The sequence below is a fragment of the Amblyomma americanum genome, chromosome 7, assembly GCF_052857255.1.
Source record: "Amblyomma americanum isolate KBUSLIRL-KWMA chromosome 7, ASM5285725v1, whole genome shotgun sequence".
NCBI classification, from domain to species: Eukaryota; Metazoa; Arthropoda; class Arachnida; order Ixodida; family Ixodidae; genus Amblyomma; species Amblyomma americanum.
The window spans coordinates 16,660,596-16,678,310 of NC_135503.1; the positions used below are offsets into that span (position 1 = coordinate 16,660,596).

At 47.0% G+C, this 17,715-nt stretch overlaps 1 protein-coding gene across 1 annotated transcript in view; it reads left to right on the forward strand.

Moving 5' to 3' along the window:
• LOC144098566 (EF-hand domain-containing protein 1-like) overlaps positions 1-17,715 on the forward strand; it is a 26,541-nt gene continuing 8,826 nt past the window's right edge. The window contains exons 1-4 of the mRNA XM_077631308.1: positions 1-253; positions 10,113-10,262; positions 15,258-15,392; positions 17,305-17,538. Coding sequence (XP_077487434.1) covers positions 20-253; positions 10,113-10,262; positions 15,258-15,392; positions 17,305-17,538 — 753 coding nt within the window. The 5' untranslated portion in view covers positions 1-19. The remainder of the gene's footprint in view (positions 254-10,112; positions 10,263-15,257; positions 15,393-17,304; positions 17,539-17,715) is intronic.

The following is a 17,715-nucleotide window of genomic DNA, read 5'->3' on the forward strand; positions in this document are numbered from 1 at the left end:
CTACCGGAGCGGCCAGCCCATGGCCCGATCACTGCCGAAGTCCGTCTCTCCGCTGCACCGAGCGCAGCAACCGGTGCAACCTGTCGACACACGGCAGTCGAGGCCGCCGTCCGAGGTCCACAATGGCGTCGTAGCGGGGAGCGGGCACACGTCCGAGGGATCCCACAGCAACGAAGAGGACCCGTACAGACACCGGCGAAGGAGGCCCACCAAGGACAACTTCCTCCCGAACTTCGCCCTCAACGACAAGAAGGTGCGCACCGCCAGTTTTCTGTCCTTGAACGGAATGCGTGTGGTATAGGCATTTTCGATATGCTGGGGCAGCAGCCACCTCGTTAAATTTAGTCTGTTGGCAAGAGTCAGTCTAACAGGTCTCACTTGCTCTCTGTAAACACGTAAACAGCGTTAATTGCCCAATCTTCAGTGCCATAACTATCACCATGATCTACCCAAACGTACTCGTGTAGGCATAGATATGAAGCTTTATTGTGAGAATTGTTAAAAATGTCAGCCGGAACAACATTCCCATCTATGGCTAATTCTCAATAGAATAGAGGAGAAAGAAAGAATGACGAAAATTGAGAGACTGGAAGTGTCAGGCAATGGCCACATAACACAACGGGCTACGCAAGTGGTATCCGAGACATGTCGCACAAATGGACGCACTCATCAAGTACACACATGCGCATCGCGCCAATCTTTCATAAACGGTCAAAAGGCAGGCGTGCAGGCTGTGATCTCACTCGCGATGTTCAAAGAAATGAGAGAATGTGCGAATGCATTGCAGCCTTGCGCACATCATATTTTGTGTGGAGCACAAAAGAATAAAGACACACAGGCAAGATGAACACAAACTCGATAAAATTGTGGCAGTACAGACATAAAGCGCAAAACTGGGAGGCAACAAGCAAACGAAGGGTACAGGACGCAGCACTTTTTTCAACTTGTTTTGTTTCAAAGTCCATATAAATGAACTGATTTTGTCGAAGAGCTTGGCTACGACTTCAAAAGTTCGCGGATAAAGTCTTAATTATTTCAAAGACCATGTGCACTGCCAGTATGAACCCCGTGGTCATAAAGTCCTACTGCAGCTTTCGTCAGGCACTGAGATCTTGTAAAGAGAGGAGCAGCTTTTCTGACTTCCGAGAACGCGCATGGCAGGTTTTTTTTTTTTTTTCTCCCCTTAGAAAAAGATGCTCTCCGAGCTCAGGGGTGCCGATTAGGTAAAGCAGGGCTCACGCGTCATGATACAGTATCTATCACCGAATGCTTGATTGAAAGCGTGAAAAACCGCAAATTTTAGGAACTGGGACAGGAGTGCTCAAAGTGGTTGGAGATAAAGGTGGTTGCCCTGATTATATACCTCGATGACATTTCGCTCAGAATATTTACGAACGAGCGAACGCTCATGTAGCGCTTTTTAGCTCCAAGTAAATTGTCTAGTTTTTGTACCATCACTGGTGGGAGGGTGCAGAAAGGGGGGGGGGTGTTAATAAAGCTAGATGGTAAAGCATAAGGACAAGTAAGTTGCTTATGTCTATTCTGTCCAAATCACATTCGCTAAAAAAATACATTGGCCAGACAAGACGCTGTCTGAACGACCGGATTTGTGAGCACAGTTGCAGTGTGCATTCAACTGAATCCGGCCATAATCACAGAACGCAGGTAGTCTAATAGCTCACAAGAATACACTCTGCACAGACAAAAATCGGATGTACGCTCTAAGAGACAAGAAAGGCAATCTAGTTACCAATATGAACCAGATAGTTGAACTGGTGAAAAAACTCTACACGGATACACAGAGTAGCCGAAATAATCATGGCGTTAAGGAAGAAGGCAGTAGTGCGTAGAAAGTGAACCTCTCGCAAGTTCTTGAAATACAGCTTCGGGCCTGCCAAAGCCAGTAGTAGTTAGCTTCAAACCTTCACTTGCAGCGCCCGGCAGATAGGCGCACAGCAAAGGGATAACAAGAGGCTGCACAGTCATGAATACATAAGAACGAGTAATATTTAAAAAAAAAATATATATATATATATATTTGTTTTGCAGTGGGTGTAATTAGGCTGATAATAATGACGACTGCATTGGCATTAACTTTCATTTATGAAGATAAAATCTCTTGATAAATGCTTGCACGGTTGTTGCCAGAAGCTTTGTTGAAGCGGCAATAATAAACCCTTTGCTTGAAGCTTGTGAGAGAACCCTCTACGACAACACAAAATATGGATGATATTTTTGTCCGCTTAGGCAGACCAGTGATCCCGCTTTTTTTTTTTTGACGCGCTTCTTGCCTGACATTATAAACACCAGAAATATTTCGTTGGAGGAAGCATCTTTGTTGAGAAAGAATCCATAATTGCAACGAGGGTCACCAAATAACCATTTTGAGAAGATAAACATTTTGTTAAGCAGCTCTTTTAAGAAAATAAAGGCAAATATACATCAATGATCAACCACTTTATGCATTAACTAACATACGCATGCACACAGACGACTGTGTGCTTTATTATACAAATAAACCAAATTTAGATCATGGCCTACCCAGTAAGTATCTCTCAAGCTTATGGTAGTGGTGAGCTGCATGGCAAATGAGTATTAGTTTATTCAAATTGCTTAAAAAGAGTTCCTAAATATAGATACTTGGGTCTTACATTCACACAAGATATGTCGTGGTATAAACACATCGATCTGACCTCTAATAAAAACTCGGATACTTGCGCCGCCCTTTGCATGTTGTTCCACCAGATGCCAGGTCACATGCATGCAAAACCCTAATCACCCGCATCTTAAAATACGGCTGCCTCCTTTGGGATCCAGTTTGTGGATGTAAACAAATTGGAAAGGGTTGAAAAAAAAAACGGCTGTCCATTCTATATGTTTAAGGGGGGTTTAACGCCTCAAAGCGACTAAGGCTATGAGAGACGCTGTAGAGAAGGGCTCCGGGAATTTCGACCACCTAGGGTTCTTTAACGTGCACTGACATCGCACAGTACACGGGCCTCTAGAATTTTCCCTCCATCGAAATTCGACCACCGCGGCCGGGATCGAACCCGCGTCTTTCAGGTCAGCAGCCGAGCGCCATAACCACTCAGCCACCGCGGCTGCTGTCCATTTTATATATCACGCATTTGACAGAAAGTTTTCGGCTTATCGATGGTCTTTGTGATATGAGTCTCACTCCATTTCCTCACGTCCTCGCACTCAATGCTTAATGTTTTTGCACACGTTAATTAACGCTCCATGATTTTAGTCACCTGGCAGCTATTTCAAATGGAAATATAGTCTACGCGCTTAAAATGGCGTTCTTCGCGCAAAAAAAAAAAAATATGACATAACATTTCACCTTTTATTTCTTGTTCTGACTTGTTTATATGCAGTTTTTTCCCACGCACTAAAAAAATTTAGCACACCGTTCCAGCCCTATACTCGTGCTCTATCTTTGAGGAAGTCTAGGACTCTGCGATCTGTAATCTTCGTTGCAATCTTCGGCTCTTTTACGGCAATCTTCGTTGCTATTGCCGAAGTTTTTTTTTACTGCTCGTTTTTTTGTGCTTTCATAGTACCTCATTTGCTGCTGATTGTTACCAACTATTCGTGCATATATCTCCTCATATTGTATCATGTTATGCTGCAGTATGTTAAAGCAAATTGACGAATTAATAATCAATACCATTAACAGCATAAAACAATTCCTTCGGTGGTTGATAACCAACCTTATCGTGCTTTATTGTCTGGTTCTGCACACAGGAAGAAAATCTCTCGTAGCAATTTGTTTAGATCATAAAATTCCTTTCCGGTGACTTTTTACGTCTCTCAGTTTTTTTCACCGCTTCTTAATGATGTTTTTCAAACATGGTGCTAATCTCTAAATCGCTTGTGAAGGAGGAGGAGGAGGAGGAGGAGGAGGAGGAGGAGGAGGAGGAGGAAAGACATGGAAATAAACCAGCCGAATAGCCGGTTTGCTACCCTGCACGGGGTGAAAGGGGTGAGGGGAGAAAAAAAAGGAGAAAAGACAGTTGCAGGAAATTAAAGTCACTATGTCATGAACTTCTACCGCTACGGGGTGTTTCCAGTAAAAACAGAACAAGAAGAACAAAACTGTTTTTATACAACAGACCTTTTCACACTTGCCTTTTTGAGCACGGCCATATTTCCACTGGTCGGTTCCAGCAGTGCTATCATTGGCGGATTTCATACATGCATCTACTGCGCATGCGCGGCACAGTCCAACGCGCACGAGCACTCAGTTAAGCTGTAAAGCGCGAAAATGTCTGTAGCAGGCAAGGTGGGTTTTCCCGCATCGTTATAAGCGCGCGAACAGCTTGACCCAGATTTCTAGCGCAGCGACGCAGTCCGTTGACCACGGAATAAAAGAGGAGACTAAACGGAAGCAACGCACGGCGATAAAAGGAGAAAGAAAATACCAGGAGGCCCAATTAGAGCAAATGTACTTTTCCTATTAGCAGCGTGCGCAATCTTTCTCGGAAAAGCATGTCGCTTTACTCTCTTAGCCCAAAACGAATGTGCGTGGGGGGGGGGGGGGGGGGGGGGGGGGGGAGCATGGCTGGAAGTGTCTATGCTGGTTTTCCCCATGACGTGGTGGCGGTAGGATAAGATTAAGGCATATAGAAAAACAAATTAAAAGCAAACTTTTTCTAGATCACGGAGGGGATGAGGTGGAGCGAAACGTAAAGCGTTTTAAAAACCTGGCCAGAAAATTTTTACTCCGAGTGAAGGGAGGTGTTTAACCTATTAGCATCCTGATATATATAAAAAAAAACGTTTCAGGAACGGCGTATGTGTAGCGGCCATCATGGTACTACTTAGAATCACGTGGCACGAAAAGATTGTTATTGCCAGGATAGTGTGTCCTGTATTCTGATTATATAGCAACGGTCAACTGTCAAGAGGCGTAGCCATAACGGTGGCCACCTCGGTTAGCAACAATGTGAAGATGGTGTGCATAGAAGTGTGGGGAGCCGCTTCACTCTGTTCGTACAGGAAATCAGAAGCATTTAAGATTTAGATTTTTTTTTTTTTGAATAAGACGAGATTCAAAGATCCTAATGTATGGAGTTTGTAGGTAAATCACTTCAAGGTCTTTATTTTTTTTCCCCAGGACTTAAAACGGTAACGTAATCGCCTATTGAAGCCGTCATGCTGTGCAGACTTCTTCTCAAAGCTTTCTGTTGTGCGGAGAAGCTCGGTGATGACTTAATGTCGAGGACGATTTCAGATTTCCGGTACTTTCCGCTCACCCATTTTCGTGCCCCGTCTGATGCCGCCAAGCAACGCTCCGCTGCCTTTACCTTCGGTGGCGTTTGGTTGCTTCTTTCGAACAAGCGTTTCTGCCTTCAAGATGACGTCATCATGCATCCCCTACCGGCTGCTGCGCAGCGCACAGAATCCTGAGCACTGCCGTGGCTTCAAATGCCGATTACATCGCCATTTCCAGTGCTAACACAAAAAGACCACTTGCTTCCGCTGCAAGTTTCACCCATTTCATCCGTTTAAGCTCTCTGATGTATGAAACATCTTAAGTGTCCTTTTAAGACTGTAAGACGCCGCAGGTACGTCATCTGGTGGCAGCGGCTGCATTTCGACTTCATCGAAATGCAACGAACACCATGTACAGAGCCTTTTACGCAAATCCAGGAATTTCAGGTGATTGAAATTAATTCGAGGTCTTCTATCGTATGGAATGTCAACTTCACCGCCGAGTTGTTGGTCTCAAACCGGAGAAATGCATTGTTTTGTTTTACCAGCGTTATACGCGGTATACGACGGGCGGCCTCGCCTTCCGCGCATGAAAAAGAGATCAATGCCTCTCATGCAGCCATGCAAGGCAGGTCCCCTGCTCTGACTTTGTTGTGTAAATGACGCCGACGGTACCGGACAAGCGCTATTATAGAGCTAACCTGTACACGCCCGCTGAATTCTGAACGAAACGCGCGAACACAGGTCACCCTTTGCCGAAGGAAACAAAAAAAAATTCACATCATCCCCGGTGTTCCCAACCTTCAGTCACATCTTCCCAGGCAATTACCGGAAGTGCTGAGCCAGGAACAGCGCAAACACCGAGTTATGGGCTATTTTTTTTTTAACATCGCACCTCGTATTAACGCAACGCCAATGACACTGAGGTCATTTTTTAAAAGTGTGGCGAGAAGCGTTAAGTAGCGCTGTCATGTGTTTGACTTATGTCAGAGTGCACGCGCAGTTATGCAGCTCATGTGGAGGCTATACCACATTCCTCGAAAAGAAGGAAGTCTATAGCCGGTTGTACGTTAGGAGCTTTATTATGCATCGCAGCGCAAGCCAGTACGCCAGTGTTTTCTTGAGTAACGCGAACGGCAAGCGGAACTGGTCATAGCGACATGACCGCTTACGTGGTGGCGTTCTGCGAGAGGCAAGGATAGGCAACGGAATTTAAGAACTACCCAGCAAAGACAGGAGCTGCTGGAAACTTCGAGGAGGAAGGGGAGAACGGAACGCGAAAACTTTCAAAAAATAAAAAAAGAGCGCAGACTCAGGGGTCGAAGAAAGGAAGAAAAAACGCAAACGTAGTGGACAGGAAGCTGAGCTTCGGAAGCAGAAGGATGTATTTGAAATCAGGGTCTCAAGTTCATGCTAAGCACTGACAGGCATCGGTTCTTAACAGGCGCCAGAAAACTTTCTATGGAACAATGTGGTTTAAATTCATTAATCAACTTGGCTCTTCTCTGCCTATTCGCTAGGCACACAAAATCTTTCTTCGAAAGCAACCACAAACCAGACCTTCATACGTCGGTACATGATTTCATTCACGGTTATCTTTCGAATCCATAACATCCCTAATTATTTCGCAGCTAGCGTCGAATAATTTCGAAATCGCTAGTCATTTAGGCTGCTTAGTGTAAAACTTTAGTAATTTACCACATTTAATTACCATTCATTCTATGTGGCAAGCAGATAATGGAGCAAAAAAGGCCGCCGTGGTGGCTGAGTGGTTATGGCGCTCGGCTGCTGGCTTGGAAGACGCGGGTTCGATCCCGGCCGCGGCGGTCGAATTTCGATGGAGGCGAAATTCTAGAGGCCCGTGTGCTGTGCGATGTCAGTGCACGCTAAAGAGCCCCAGGTGGTCTAAATTTCCGGAGCCCTTCACTACGGCGTCTCTCATAGCCTGAGCCGCTTTGGGACGTTAAACCCATATAAACCAAACCAAATCAATGGAGCAAAAAACGGATTTCTGTGTCCCCTTCGAAGACTGCTGTGTTTTCACCTCACACTAAGTGAACCAATAGCAACACTACGAAGTTCGTCACTTGCGTTGCTATGGCCCTCGACCGTACCTCTCGTCGTGTCATTGGCAATGCACATAAATGGTTTCTGCGAGTAGCCTGGAACCACTCGCAGAATTGCCGTTAAATAGGAACGCTGCGAGCGTGCGCGTTGCGTGTGCCACCGAGCGCACTCACGCATGAGTGAGCGCATACGCGGGCAGTCGTGCGGACAGGTGATCGGGCGAGGTGGGCGCTTACGCGGCATCATATTCTGGCAGCGCTCTGCTTTCGTGCTTGTTTCCTGGAAGCGAATGGTTGACGACCCTTCGATCGACGACCTGCTCCTGTGCGGAGAGGGCGCGCTTCGCCGTAAGGGAACGCTAACGCGAAATAAAGTGGCCGCCGATCATTCGTTAAAAGAAAACTGAAGAGGTTTTAGAATTCGATAAGTTTAAACGAGCCGAATGTGTGAAACTTGCAGGTAAAGCACGCGAAAACTTTTTGCGGTAGCATTTAAAGTGGTGCCGTTATTGCCGACTAAAGCGGTATCGGCTCTCAGGCTTCTCTGCAGTGCACAGCGAGAGGCAGAGGACGCAATGATGACGTCACTTACGGCGGCGCTAAGTTTCCAGCCGTAGAGTTTCTTACTATTAACTAGAGGGAAAGCTGGCGTACCGCCTATGGGAGTTTTCATGGGGGTTGCTCGAGGCCACCTCAGACACCGTGGGCGCTCTAAGCATGATGGGGCGGAGAGCTACCGGCTGCAGAACCACAACTTTTGGCCAAAAATAGAGAAAATACAAACGCTGTTCGATAATCAAGAAAGCCCTAGCGTTTAATAGTCTGTCTATAAATTGCAACAAACGAACAGAAAAGCATGTAAATGTACAGTTTGACCAAAATAGGCGATGGCTTACTCTCCCATTGGCCAAGTAATGCAGACACCAAAAGCCAATATTTCGTGCTTAACAGGCGCACTTTTAAGAAGAAATTTTTTTAAATTTTGTCGCATAAACATTGTAAGAAGTTTTTTGTACATCATTTCGCAAAACAAAAACCTTTTATTGGCGTCGTGTGCTATTGCGTTTTCGCTACTATGGCTTTTGAGCACTACTTTTACGCCGAAGTCGTCTGCGCGCGGGGCGCCCCGTGGATACAGAATGGGACATCTCAGTAATACCACTCTGTGTTCTCGAAAAAGTCTTGACTGTCCCACACCAAGTAGCTCATCGCCCCATGATGCTTTGAGCGCCCGTGGCGGCTCAGGGGCAGCGCCGCCAGCTTTCCCTCTAGTTAATAGTAAGAAACTTTGTTTCCAGCGAAGCAGCCGTCGTTTCAAGGAATAAAACGAATGCGGTCGAAGGCCAAGCTCACGAAGCATTGTCTGGTGGCACCAGATGGCGCACGGCAGCGTGTAGGCGAAGGCAGCGGGCATCTGAAATTTCGGCAACTATGATGTCACCACGACTTTCCCCGCACTCCACCATCGCAGTGAGGAGAAGTCTGATCAACGTCGCGGTTTTAATCGGTGATTACGTCACCATTTTAAATGCTAGCGCAAAGCTACTTTGCACGCTTTACCTAGAAGCTTCGTAGATTCGAATTTTTTAATAACATCGAATTCGCAAAAACATTTCACCTTTCCTTTTAAAACTTATCGACAGAACGACGTGAAGCTCAGATGAAGAAGGAAGCTGCCGGAAGCTCGCTGTAAACACGAATACGCCTTTATGGGAATAAAACGAGAGTAAATTGCCTTCTAGCGCACTCTTTTTGTAAAAGGGAGTGCTATAGAGGACAACTTACTCCCTCTTTACTCCTTTCTGAATTGTTGAGGTAAATATACAAAAAGGACCGGAAAAGAAAGCATTTTGTCCCTCCTTGAATTTTTTTTTCTTACACACGGCCCCGCCCAAATTTTCAATGTTTACATAAAGTCAGACAAAGAAAGCCACGTGACTTCAACCACCCGAGAGCGTTCGGTCTTGTTTTCAAAGCCAAGGACGTTCTAACTTTTTTTTTATCGTGGTTCCACAGAGTTCTGTGATCGTGGTTCCTAGTATCGTGGCTCGTGGTATCAGTTCGTGGTATCGGTTCGTGGTATCGTGGTCCCACAGGGAGCTGACCTCGCGGTTTTAACTGGTTATCGCGCTTTCTCTGGGAAAGTAAACCTTTCCGTCCATTTTTTTCGTTGTGTCAGCGAGGAAACGGCTCACGGTGGTCTACTAGCCACACGCAGTTCGCTGGCCTGTGTTTCTTTCAGTTGCAGACCTGCGCTCTCCGCTTCATTTTCCTCTTAAACCAGCAAGCCTATGACGTACCGGACGACGAGCTGTACCATCAGCGTCAAATTAAACGCGGATACGACAACTGAAAGGCAAACATCAAACCACAAAAATACCACCTGCCGGTCCTCATATAAATATCTTAGAACTTTTCATAGACTTTTTTGTAGGCTCTATTGGCTTCTTACAGATATTTACTTTCTTTATTCATAGTCTATAAACTCTCCATATAAAAAAGTCTACTAAAAGTGTATGGCCATAAATCTGTAGATTGTCTATAAAGTTTATTGGCAAAATTCTATTGACACTCTATAGACTGTCTAAAGAAATTTTTGTAACAGGGAGAGGAAATATAGGCGGAGCCCATTAACACTTTCAGGCAGCGATGTTCACAGCGTTGAGTAGAACATGAAGTGATCTAGTATTCAGCCCACCTAGAATAAAACCTTCTCGTTTTGCTCTTCGCGTTTCATTTGACGCTGACAGTGTGCACAGAGTGTTCGGAAGCGCAATGACTGAGAGTTTTGAATACAGCTATGTTCCTGCACTGTCTCCCTCTTTCCAGGTGTTGCACTTTCAGGCCTACTTCCGGGAGGATGTGGACAACTCCCCCTTCGAGCAGTACCGTGTCCGCCCGGTGGACATCTTTTACTTCCTCGAAGATGACAGCATCTCTGTCCGCGAGCCCAAGCAAGAAAACAGCGGCCTCAGCCAGGTATGCACGGCGCACACTATTCTTTGCGCACATTTATTTATTTATTTATTTATTTATTTATTTATTTATTTATTTATTTATTTATTTATTTATTTATTTATTTATTTATTTATTTATTTATTTATTTATTTATTTATTTATTTATTTATTTATTTATTTATTTATTTATTTATTTATTTCAGAAGTGAGTGGAATCGATGAAAATTATCTATATGTATGTAATTATAACACATGCATTGCGGCAATACAGAGGGAAAAAATAGGAACAACAACAATAATGCGGTAAAATGCAGATTTCTGGGAGCATATTTGAACAAAACAGAGCCGGTAATTGTGGCAATTGAGGTACCGTATAACACGGGCTCAGTGCACTTTGGAATTTGAAAAACAATACAGCGCTGGGGCTTTTACAAAATGAAACCCTGTTATCCTCAATGCAAGCATGTGAGCTGCTGAAGCTTCTTACCTTCGTCGTGTTAGCGCAGTCACCCTCTTGGGCACTAACAGTTGTTTTGTGGCATACATGTACAGTCTTTGTCAATAATATGCAGGCCAATGGATTTGCTTCCAAGCCGTCTAGCGGGGCTGCTGAGCGCATTTCACTGTCCTAAGCTTGGGAAGGTTGAGGACTTAAGTTATTCCCGTATTCGTGAGATTAGGGTTCCTACTTATGCAAGAGAATCCACGCTATAGGGCTCAGAAGCAGACCGCTTGGGCTGCATACTTTTGACATAGACTGTGCCTGGCATGGCTGTCCTAAAGCATTAAACAATAACGTTGTAAAACAAAATAAAATAATTGCGACCAAATATATATACTTGATGAGGTTCACTGGTCACTGACCAAGGTCAACAAAAAAATGACGTTTCGGGAGCGCTACGGCCCCCTTGTTCACAATGAGCAACCAGCTGGACGTCCCGGGCTTTTTGTAGCGGTTACTATCGTTCTGGGGCATTTCGCGTAGATAGGGTGCAACGTGCCTTCATTCTTATTTATTGTGTTGGGCGTAGTCTGGATGATTAATGACTCGAGATTTCGGCGTCCATGTTGCACATGTCCCAACAAGCAAGATAAGAAATGAGCTTGTAAACGTGAAAGACCAGCTCCCTCGTGCCAGTTTTCCCGGCGTGGTTTACAAGATTGCCTGCGCCGACTGTTCATCAGTTTACATAGGGGAAACGAAAGACTTCAAGAGACGCCTGAAAGAACATCAGTACGATGTACGAAAAGGAAAAGTGACAACGAACGCAATCGCGGAGCATGCACAAGAGACTGGTCACGAAATTAACTGGCATGAAGCAGATATAGTGACAACGGAAAAGAATGTATCAGCCCGCCGAAATCTCGAGTCATTAATCATCCAGACTACGCCCAACACAATAAATAAGAATGACGGCACGTTGCACCCTATCTACGCGAAATGCCTCAGAACGATAGTAACCGCTACAAAAAGCCCGGGACGTCCAGCTGGTTGCTCATTGTGAACAAGGGAGCCGTAGCGCTCCCGAAACGTCATTTTTTTGTTGACCTTGGTCAGTGACCAGTGAACCTCATCAAGCCATGATTCCTGACCAGACGGTATGCCGTCGAACCCTCGACTACATCAAATATATATACTGTTAGCACTCATGCGCTATCAACTATATTTTCTGACTATACAGGAAGCGCGCTTCGTTACAGGACATTTGTGCGGTGTACTTCCTCTGTATTGCCGCAATTCATCTATTATAATTACATAACCAGAACGCCGTCCCTTCGCCTGTTCAGTTTTTTTACTGATTTACGACATTATAAGGAGACCACTGTTTCTTTTTTGGTGACGGTGATGGAAGTGGACGCTGTTGAACTTCAGTCCGGTCGGTCAGCCGCTGTCGCACAGAGGAAACGTCTTGGCCCCCGGAATGACGCAAGCAGCCAAGCCACCGTGGTGTACTCGGCCCCTAATGAGGACTCTTCGGCTGACGACGGCTTCGTCAGAGTCCTAAGCAAGAAGGCCAAACGGAGACTGCGCAAAGTTGAGGACTCGTCGTCGTGGAGTACGTCCACAGTCACTACGGAGCGAGGATCATCGGCACGTACTGTCTTGTTTGTGCCAGAGACTCCCACCGACAATCTCAACCACATCAATAGACAAGCCACGCCTGCGTTCCTGGAGGCTTGCGTCCCGAGAGCAATTAAAGATGTAAGGGTGAATCGTTTTAGCAATGTCGTCGCCATTGATGTCATAGACCGGAACGCGCTTGAGTGTTTGAGCAACGTCAGAACGCTCGGCGGCATCAGCGTTCGTTCTCATGTCTTTCTAGGCAGTGCCACCAGAGCAGGCGTCATTCACGACGTCGACGTAGCCATCCGCGACTCTGATCTGCCCCTTTTGATTAAACCAGCTACCGACGGTGTAGCCATACTGCAAGCTCAGCGCCTTGGGAGGACAAATTCCATCAAGTTGACCTTCTAAGGGAACTGCATTCCAACATACGTGAAGGTTGGGCACTTTCGGCATGCAGTTAGGCCTTTCGTCCCGAAGCCTCTCCAGTGCCGGAAATGCATGAAGGTAGGAGACGTGAGTAGTGTGTGCAATTTCCCCATCGTGTGCCCACGGTGTACTCAGCTACACAGCGGCGATTCTTGCCGGGCAACAGTCCTTACGTGTGCCAACTGCCGCGGCCCTCATGACGCTGTCTCAAAAGATTGTCCTCGCCTGAAAAGGGAAAGGGCGATACTCAAACAAATGACAAGAGACAATTCCACACACAGAGAAGCTGCAGCTAAGGTGCCACGACGTCGTCGCCCTCGTCACAGACCTTCTAAAAGTGTAGCGAGCATTGGAAAGGATCGTCCAAGAATTTCCGCAAATTGTCCTCACCCTCCGCATAATACTTTAAGGATTGAGAGCAATATGACTGGCGAGGCACAGACGGTTGTCGCAGGCGGGCCTTGGCCATCCCTGCCTGAGCTACACAGACCCGCAGTGACCAAGCAGGTACTGACTACTCAGAGTCCGGAGCCCATTGCTAATCAAGCACAAGTCACACCTCCGCTCCAAGACCGCGGGACCGGCAAGTGACTTGGCCATCGCTCCCGAAGCACTGCACACCTTCAATGATAGAACAGTCGCCGCGCACCCAGTGTGTTGCGCCTACTGCTGGTCGGCTAGTAGGCCAGAAACCGGACCAGGTAGCAGACGAGCAAGCGATTGCAATGCTGAAGCCAATCGTGAATGCCATGCGTGTGCTGCTTTCCAGCATGCACATTCCAGCTGCACAGAATGCACTGCAGATGCTGGATTGGTTTAATCCAGTGCTTGCAGCTGTCCAATAGCTGGCACAACGCATCCTCCAGCCTCATCCTTCCGAGAAGAAGTCCGATGCTTACGTTGTCATCAACATTATCATCCGCAACTGCAAGCAGTCTATCTTGATACTGAAACGTCTGCGCTGCCTTGTGATGGAGGGCCCTCGATCTGTTCTACTCAGGTCGCAGCAGTCGGCAGCCCTAAAGATGTGCAGGACACAGCTGCGGCGGCCTGCGACTTACAGTGCTCGCGTCATTGCCTGTCGTGCTCGCTACGGACCGCATTTCTCTACTTCTTATTCTTTTATGCCCCCCTCATCTCTCTCCCCCACTGCAGGGTAGCCAACCTGAACATTTTACTGGTTAACCTCCTTGCCTTTCCTCTACCACTTCTCTCTCTCTCCCTCCCCCCCTCTCTCTCTCTCTCACTCTCTCTCTGTGCGGTGCAGGTTCTTTCCACCGGACGCGTATGGCTGCACGTACTCTGGTATCTTGATCAAGGCCTTCGGGTTTTGTCGTCAGGCAGCAACGTGATGCCTTAGAATATTTTTGTTTCCCTGATTCTGGCTTCAAGGACAGTATGCCAGCTTTGTCTTACTTATCTTGTTGACAAGTGGCACACCGAATGGCCATATCAACACAAGCAAAAAATAACGTACGGGCGTTACTGATAAAGGACAGATAAATGGGAGACAAATAACACAAAGGCAAAAGACAGAACGCTAACAGTAACAGTCTGCAATCTGACATTCATACTCTGTCATTCCGCATAGCTTGGCGTAACCGAGTCCATGCTTGAAGCATAGCTGTGGGTTGTTCAGAGCCGCGCCCAAGGTAAGGAGGAGGTTCGGGAGCATTAATATGTCACTCGCCCACGCCTAGTTTCAGCTCGCGGTGCAAGACGCCTCCTTGGTCTCAGCAATTCATGCGTATGGGAAGAGTAACGTGTCCATCTTCGCAAGATGTCACTTCTGCGCTTCTCGACAAAATCAGCCCATGGCTGACTTCTCCACTGTGTGTCTCAGAGAAGCTGCGCAATATTCGTCTCAAATTCGTCCCAAAAAACGTAACCGATGTGTGTACCGATGCAGGAAGCTATAGTACCAATAGTTTGTTTATTTTATTTATTTATTTGTATCCTAAGGACCCTTTCGGGTCATACGGGAGAGGAGGAACACGAAAGAGCACCTCCGTGTTGAGAAATTTGCACACAGTACAAATAATAAAATATAATACACGGGTTCAACAGTTTGCTGAAAGAAGGACACTTAGAAGAAAACAAAAATTAAGGATACCTTATTAAAAACAACCAATATTACACAGTATTAATAAATAAGAAGAAAAATATAGTTTAATAACAAGTTTTGTATGTGTGATCTGAGAGCCGTAATAATGTAATGGAAAGATGTGCACCCACACAGTTGATGTATTATTTACAGAGAAATAGCTGGTAACCGCGCAGCCGAACACCTAGGGGCAAACGGAGCCAGGACGAAAACACACCTCGTACTTTTTCGTTGTCCGCGCCTACGGTTGTAACAATATGTAGCCAAGGAGGCGTTCATAACATACAGCTTGACGAGAGTGCTTTCCAAGAAAGAGCTCATCAATGCCATTAAATGCTGCGTTCCGTTCGTGACGCGGCAAACAACAGTCGCGTGACGTCGTTGCTCACACGTCCTAATTGGGCGGTTCTTTGTGCAGGGCTGCGTGCTGCGGCGGCACCGAATTCGCAAGTCGGACGGCCGCTGCTTTCACTGGAGCGACCTGAACGTGGGCATCGCCATCTCGCTCTACGGCGTCACCTACAGGATCGTCAACTGCGACAAGTTCACCAGGGTGAGCCACTTGCGCGCCTGGGGCTGAGGGTCAATCAGTCGCGGTCAGCGCTTTACTCCCGAGACTTCTGTTCAGTTATTAAAATGGCGGAGGTTGGTTAGGAGAACCCCTGCTTTGTGCAGTTCTATGAACGTCGTTCCAAGTATGCTGTCTGCTTATGAGGTGTTGCCGACATACCTGCACTTGTTAACGTAATGCACACACACACACACACACACACACACACACACACACACACACACACACACACACACACACACACACACACACACACACACACACACACACACACACACACACACACACACACACACACACACACACACACACACACACACACACACACACACACACACACACACACACACACACACGCACACACACACACACACACACACACACACACAGAGAGAGAGAGAGAAATATTTTGACCCGCTAGAAACGGTTTAAAAATCGAGTGATATTCGGGTGTTCTCTCCCCAGGATGATACGTCACGGGACGGGTCATCAGTGCAGAAAGCATCATGAACCCCTATTAGAAACGACGGCTTTACGAACTTTAAGTTGGCTTCTCCGCAATACACTTCGCCCACCGAACTGTGCTATTGGCCAGAAGGAAGACAGATATGAAGTATTGATTACGCTTTCTTGCGCCTGAGAAATGGCATGAGAACTGCCTATTCGGGCCGTTTTCCAAGCAGTCCGCGCACTTTGCGTACCGGGCCATTAGGCCAGAATCTCCTCGGGCTCGTGCCGGTTCTGGGCTATGTATTAGAGAGACAGGGTCGGCTCGGGTGGCCAACGAACGAGGTTGCCGAGACAGGGTCGGGCCCGGACCAATATTTATGGCTCATACAGTACTCTAACTGACAGTAGCTAGCTCTCATTGGATATCAGTTGAACAGAAGTTCGATACTTCGTGGTGGTCTCGAAGTCTCATTTAAGTGTTTCTCTGCTGGAGCAGGACAAATGCTGAGCGGCTGAGGTCAGGGTGCAATGGGGCAGACTGTTTAGGTTTATGTGTACGGTTAAATAATATGTATGCGAACGCTTCTTGCCCATTCAGCGCCTGTTTGCCACTGGCCCGCACACGTGCGCCCTAACGCACACACATCCACCAGTGGCCTGACCGTTTCAAGGGTTAGCTGTCACTAAGTCCAGCGAGTCCGACGGTCCTTAACGACCGATATGTTGAATTCCAAGTCCTCCTAGAACACGCGAAATTTTGATTATCATGTGGCGCCGCAAGCGAACCTTCGTAACGTTGACGTTACCCTGTAGCTCCGAGACTGTATACTGAGCAGATCTCGACGGGCAAGTAGACTACCGAACACCTGACGACAAAATGACCCGTACCGGTCATCATTCGACGCAACTGCATGAGCGGTTGGAGTAGGCATCTCTCTCTGTTTTAGTGCTGGTATGTTTTATGACGTGTTGCGGTAAGTTTCGTGAGTGGCCCAGCAAACAACGTTTACTGCGCATAGCTCATCCAATCTCTGTGTACGTTTTAATTACCGATCACATGACTTCCATTCTGAGCCAACACTCGATAGTCCCGCCGACCTTTACGGAGCAGCCGACACGCATCGCCAGTTACGTCACGTAAGAGTGGCGTACTTTTCAGCCTACCTGGACTCCGTGATCTGTGGTTAATGTCGCTGCAAAATTTTCGATCTGTGCAGGATGATGGCGGTGAGTAGGCAGTTGTGAGTGACTCAATATGAGTGGCTTTTCACGAATTCCTAACCACTCCATGCTTAGCACTGCCTCAAGCTACGGGCAAGCCTATTTTGTTCATTTGCTTCACACTGCAAAACAGCATGTAGCAGAGTAAGAGTACAACACCATTGCAGTCTACCAGATAGTATGCAGCCACTCCGTGCTCACAGGTACTACGTGCCTATCGCAGGACTTCCTCAGGGGCCACGGCGTGTCGGTGCTCGCCCCGGAGCCCCTTCCCGAGGACCCGTACACGGCCGCGCGGCGCCACCTGTCGCAACATCAGCGCAAACTGCACACCACCAAGAGCCAACGGGACAAGCTGTGGCGCTTCCTGAGATACGACCGACACGTGCTGCGCTTCTTCTGCGTGGAGGACGGCGCAGGCGTGGACCCCAGGCGCCGAAAGAAGCTCGTGCTGCAGGTAGATACACTATAGTTCCTCTATACGGGATACTAGATATAGTAATTTCGCTGTACAGCAAAGAAGAAAATTACCTGAGACATGCGTGCATCTTGTGAAAGTGCAAGTCTACCAGGAAGTGCACAGCGTATAGTGCAGTCACATAACGTCATCGCCATAACCATCATCCACCTTACT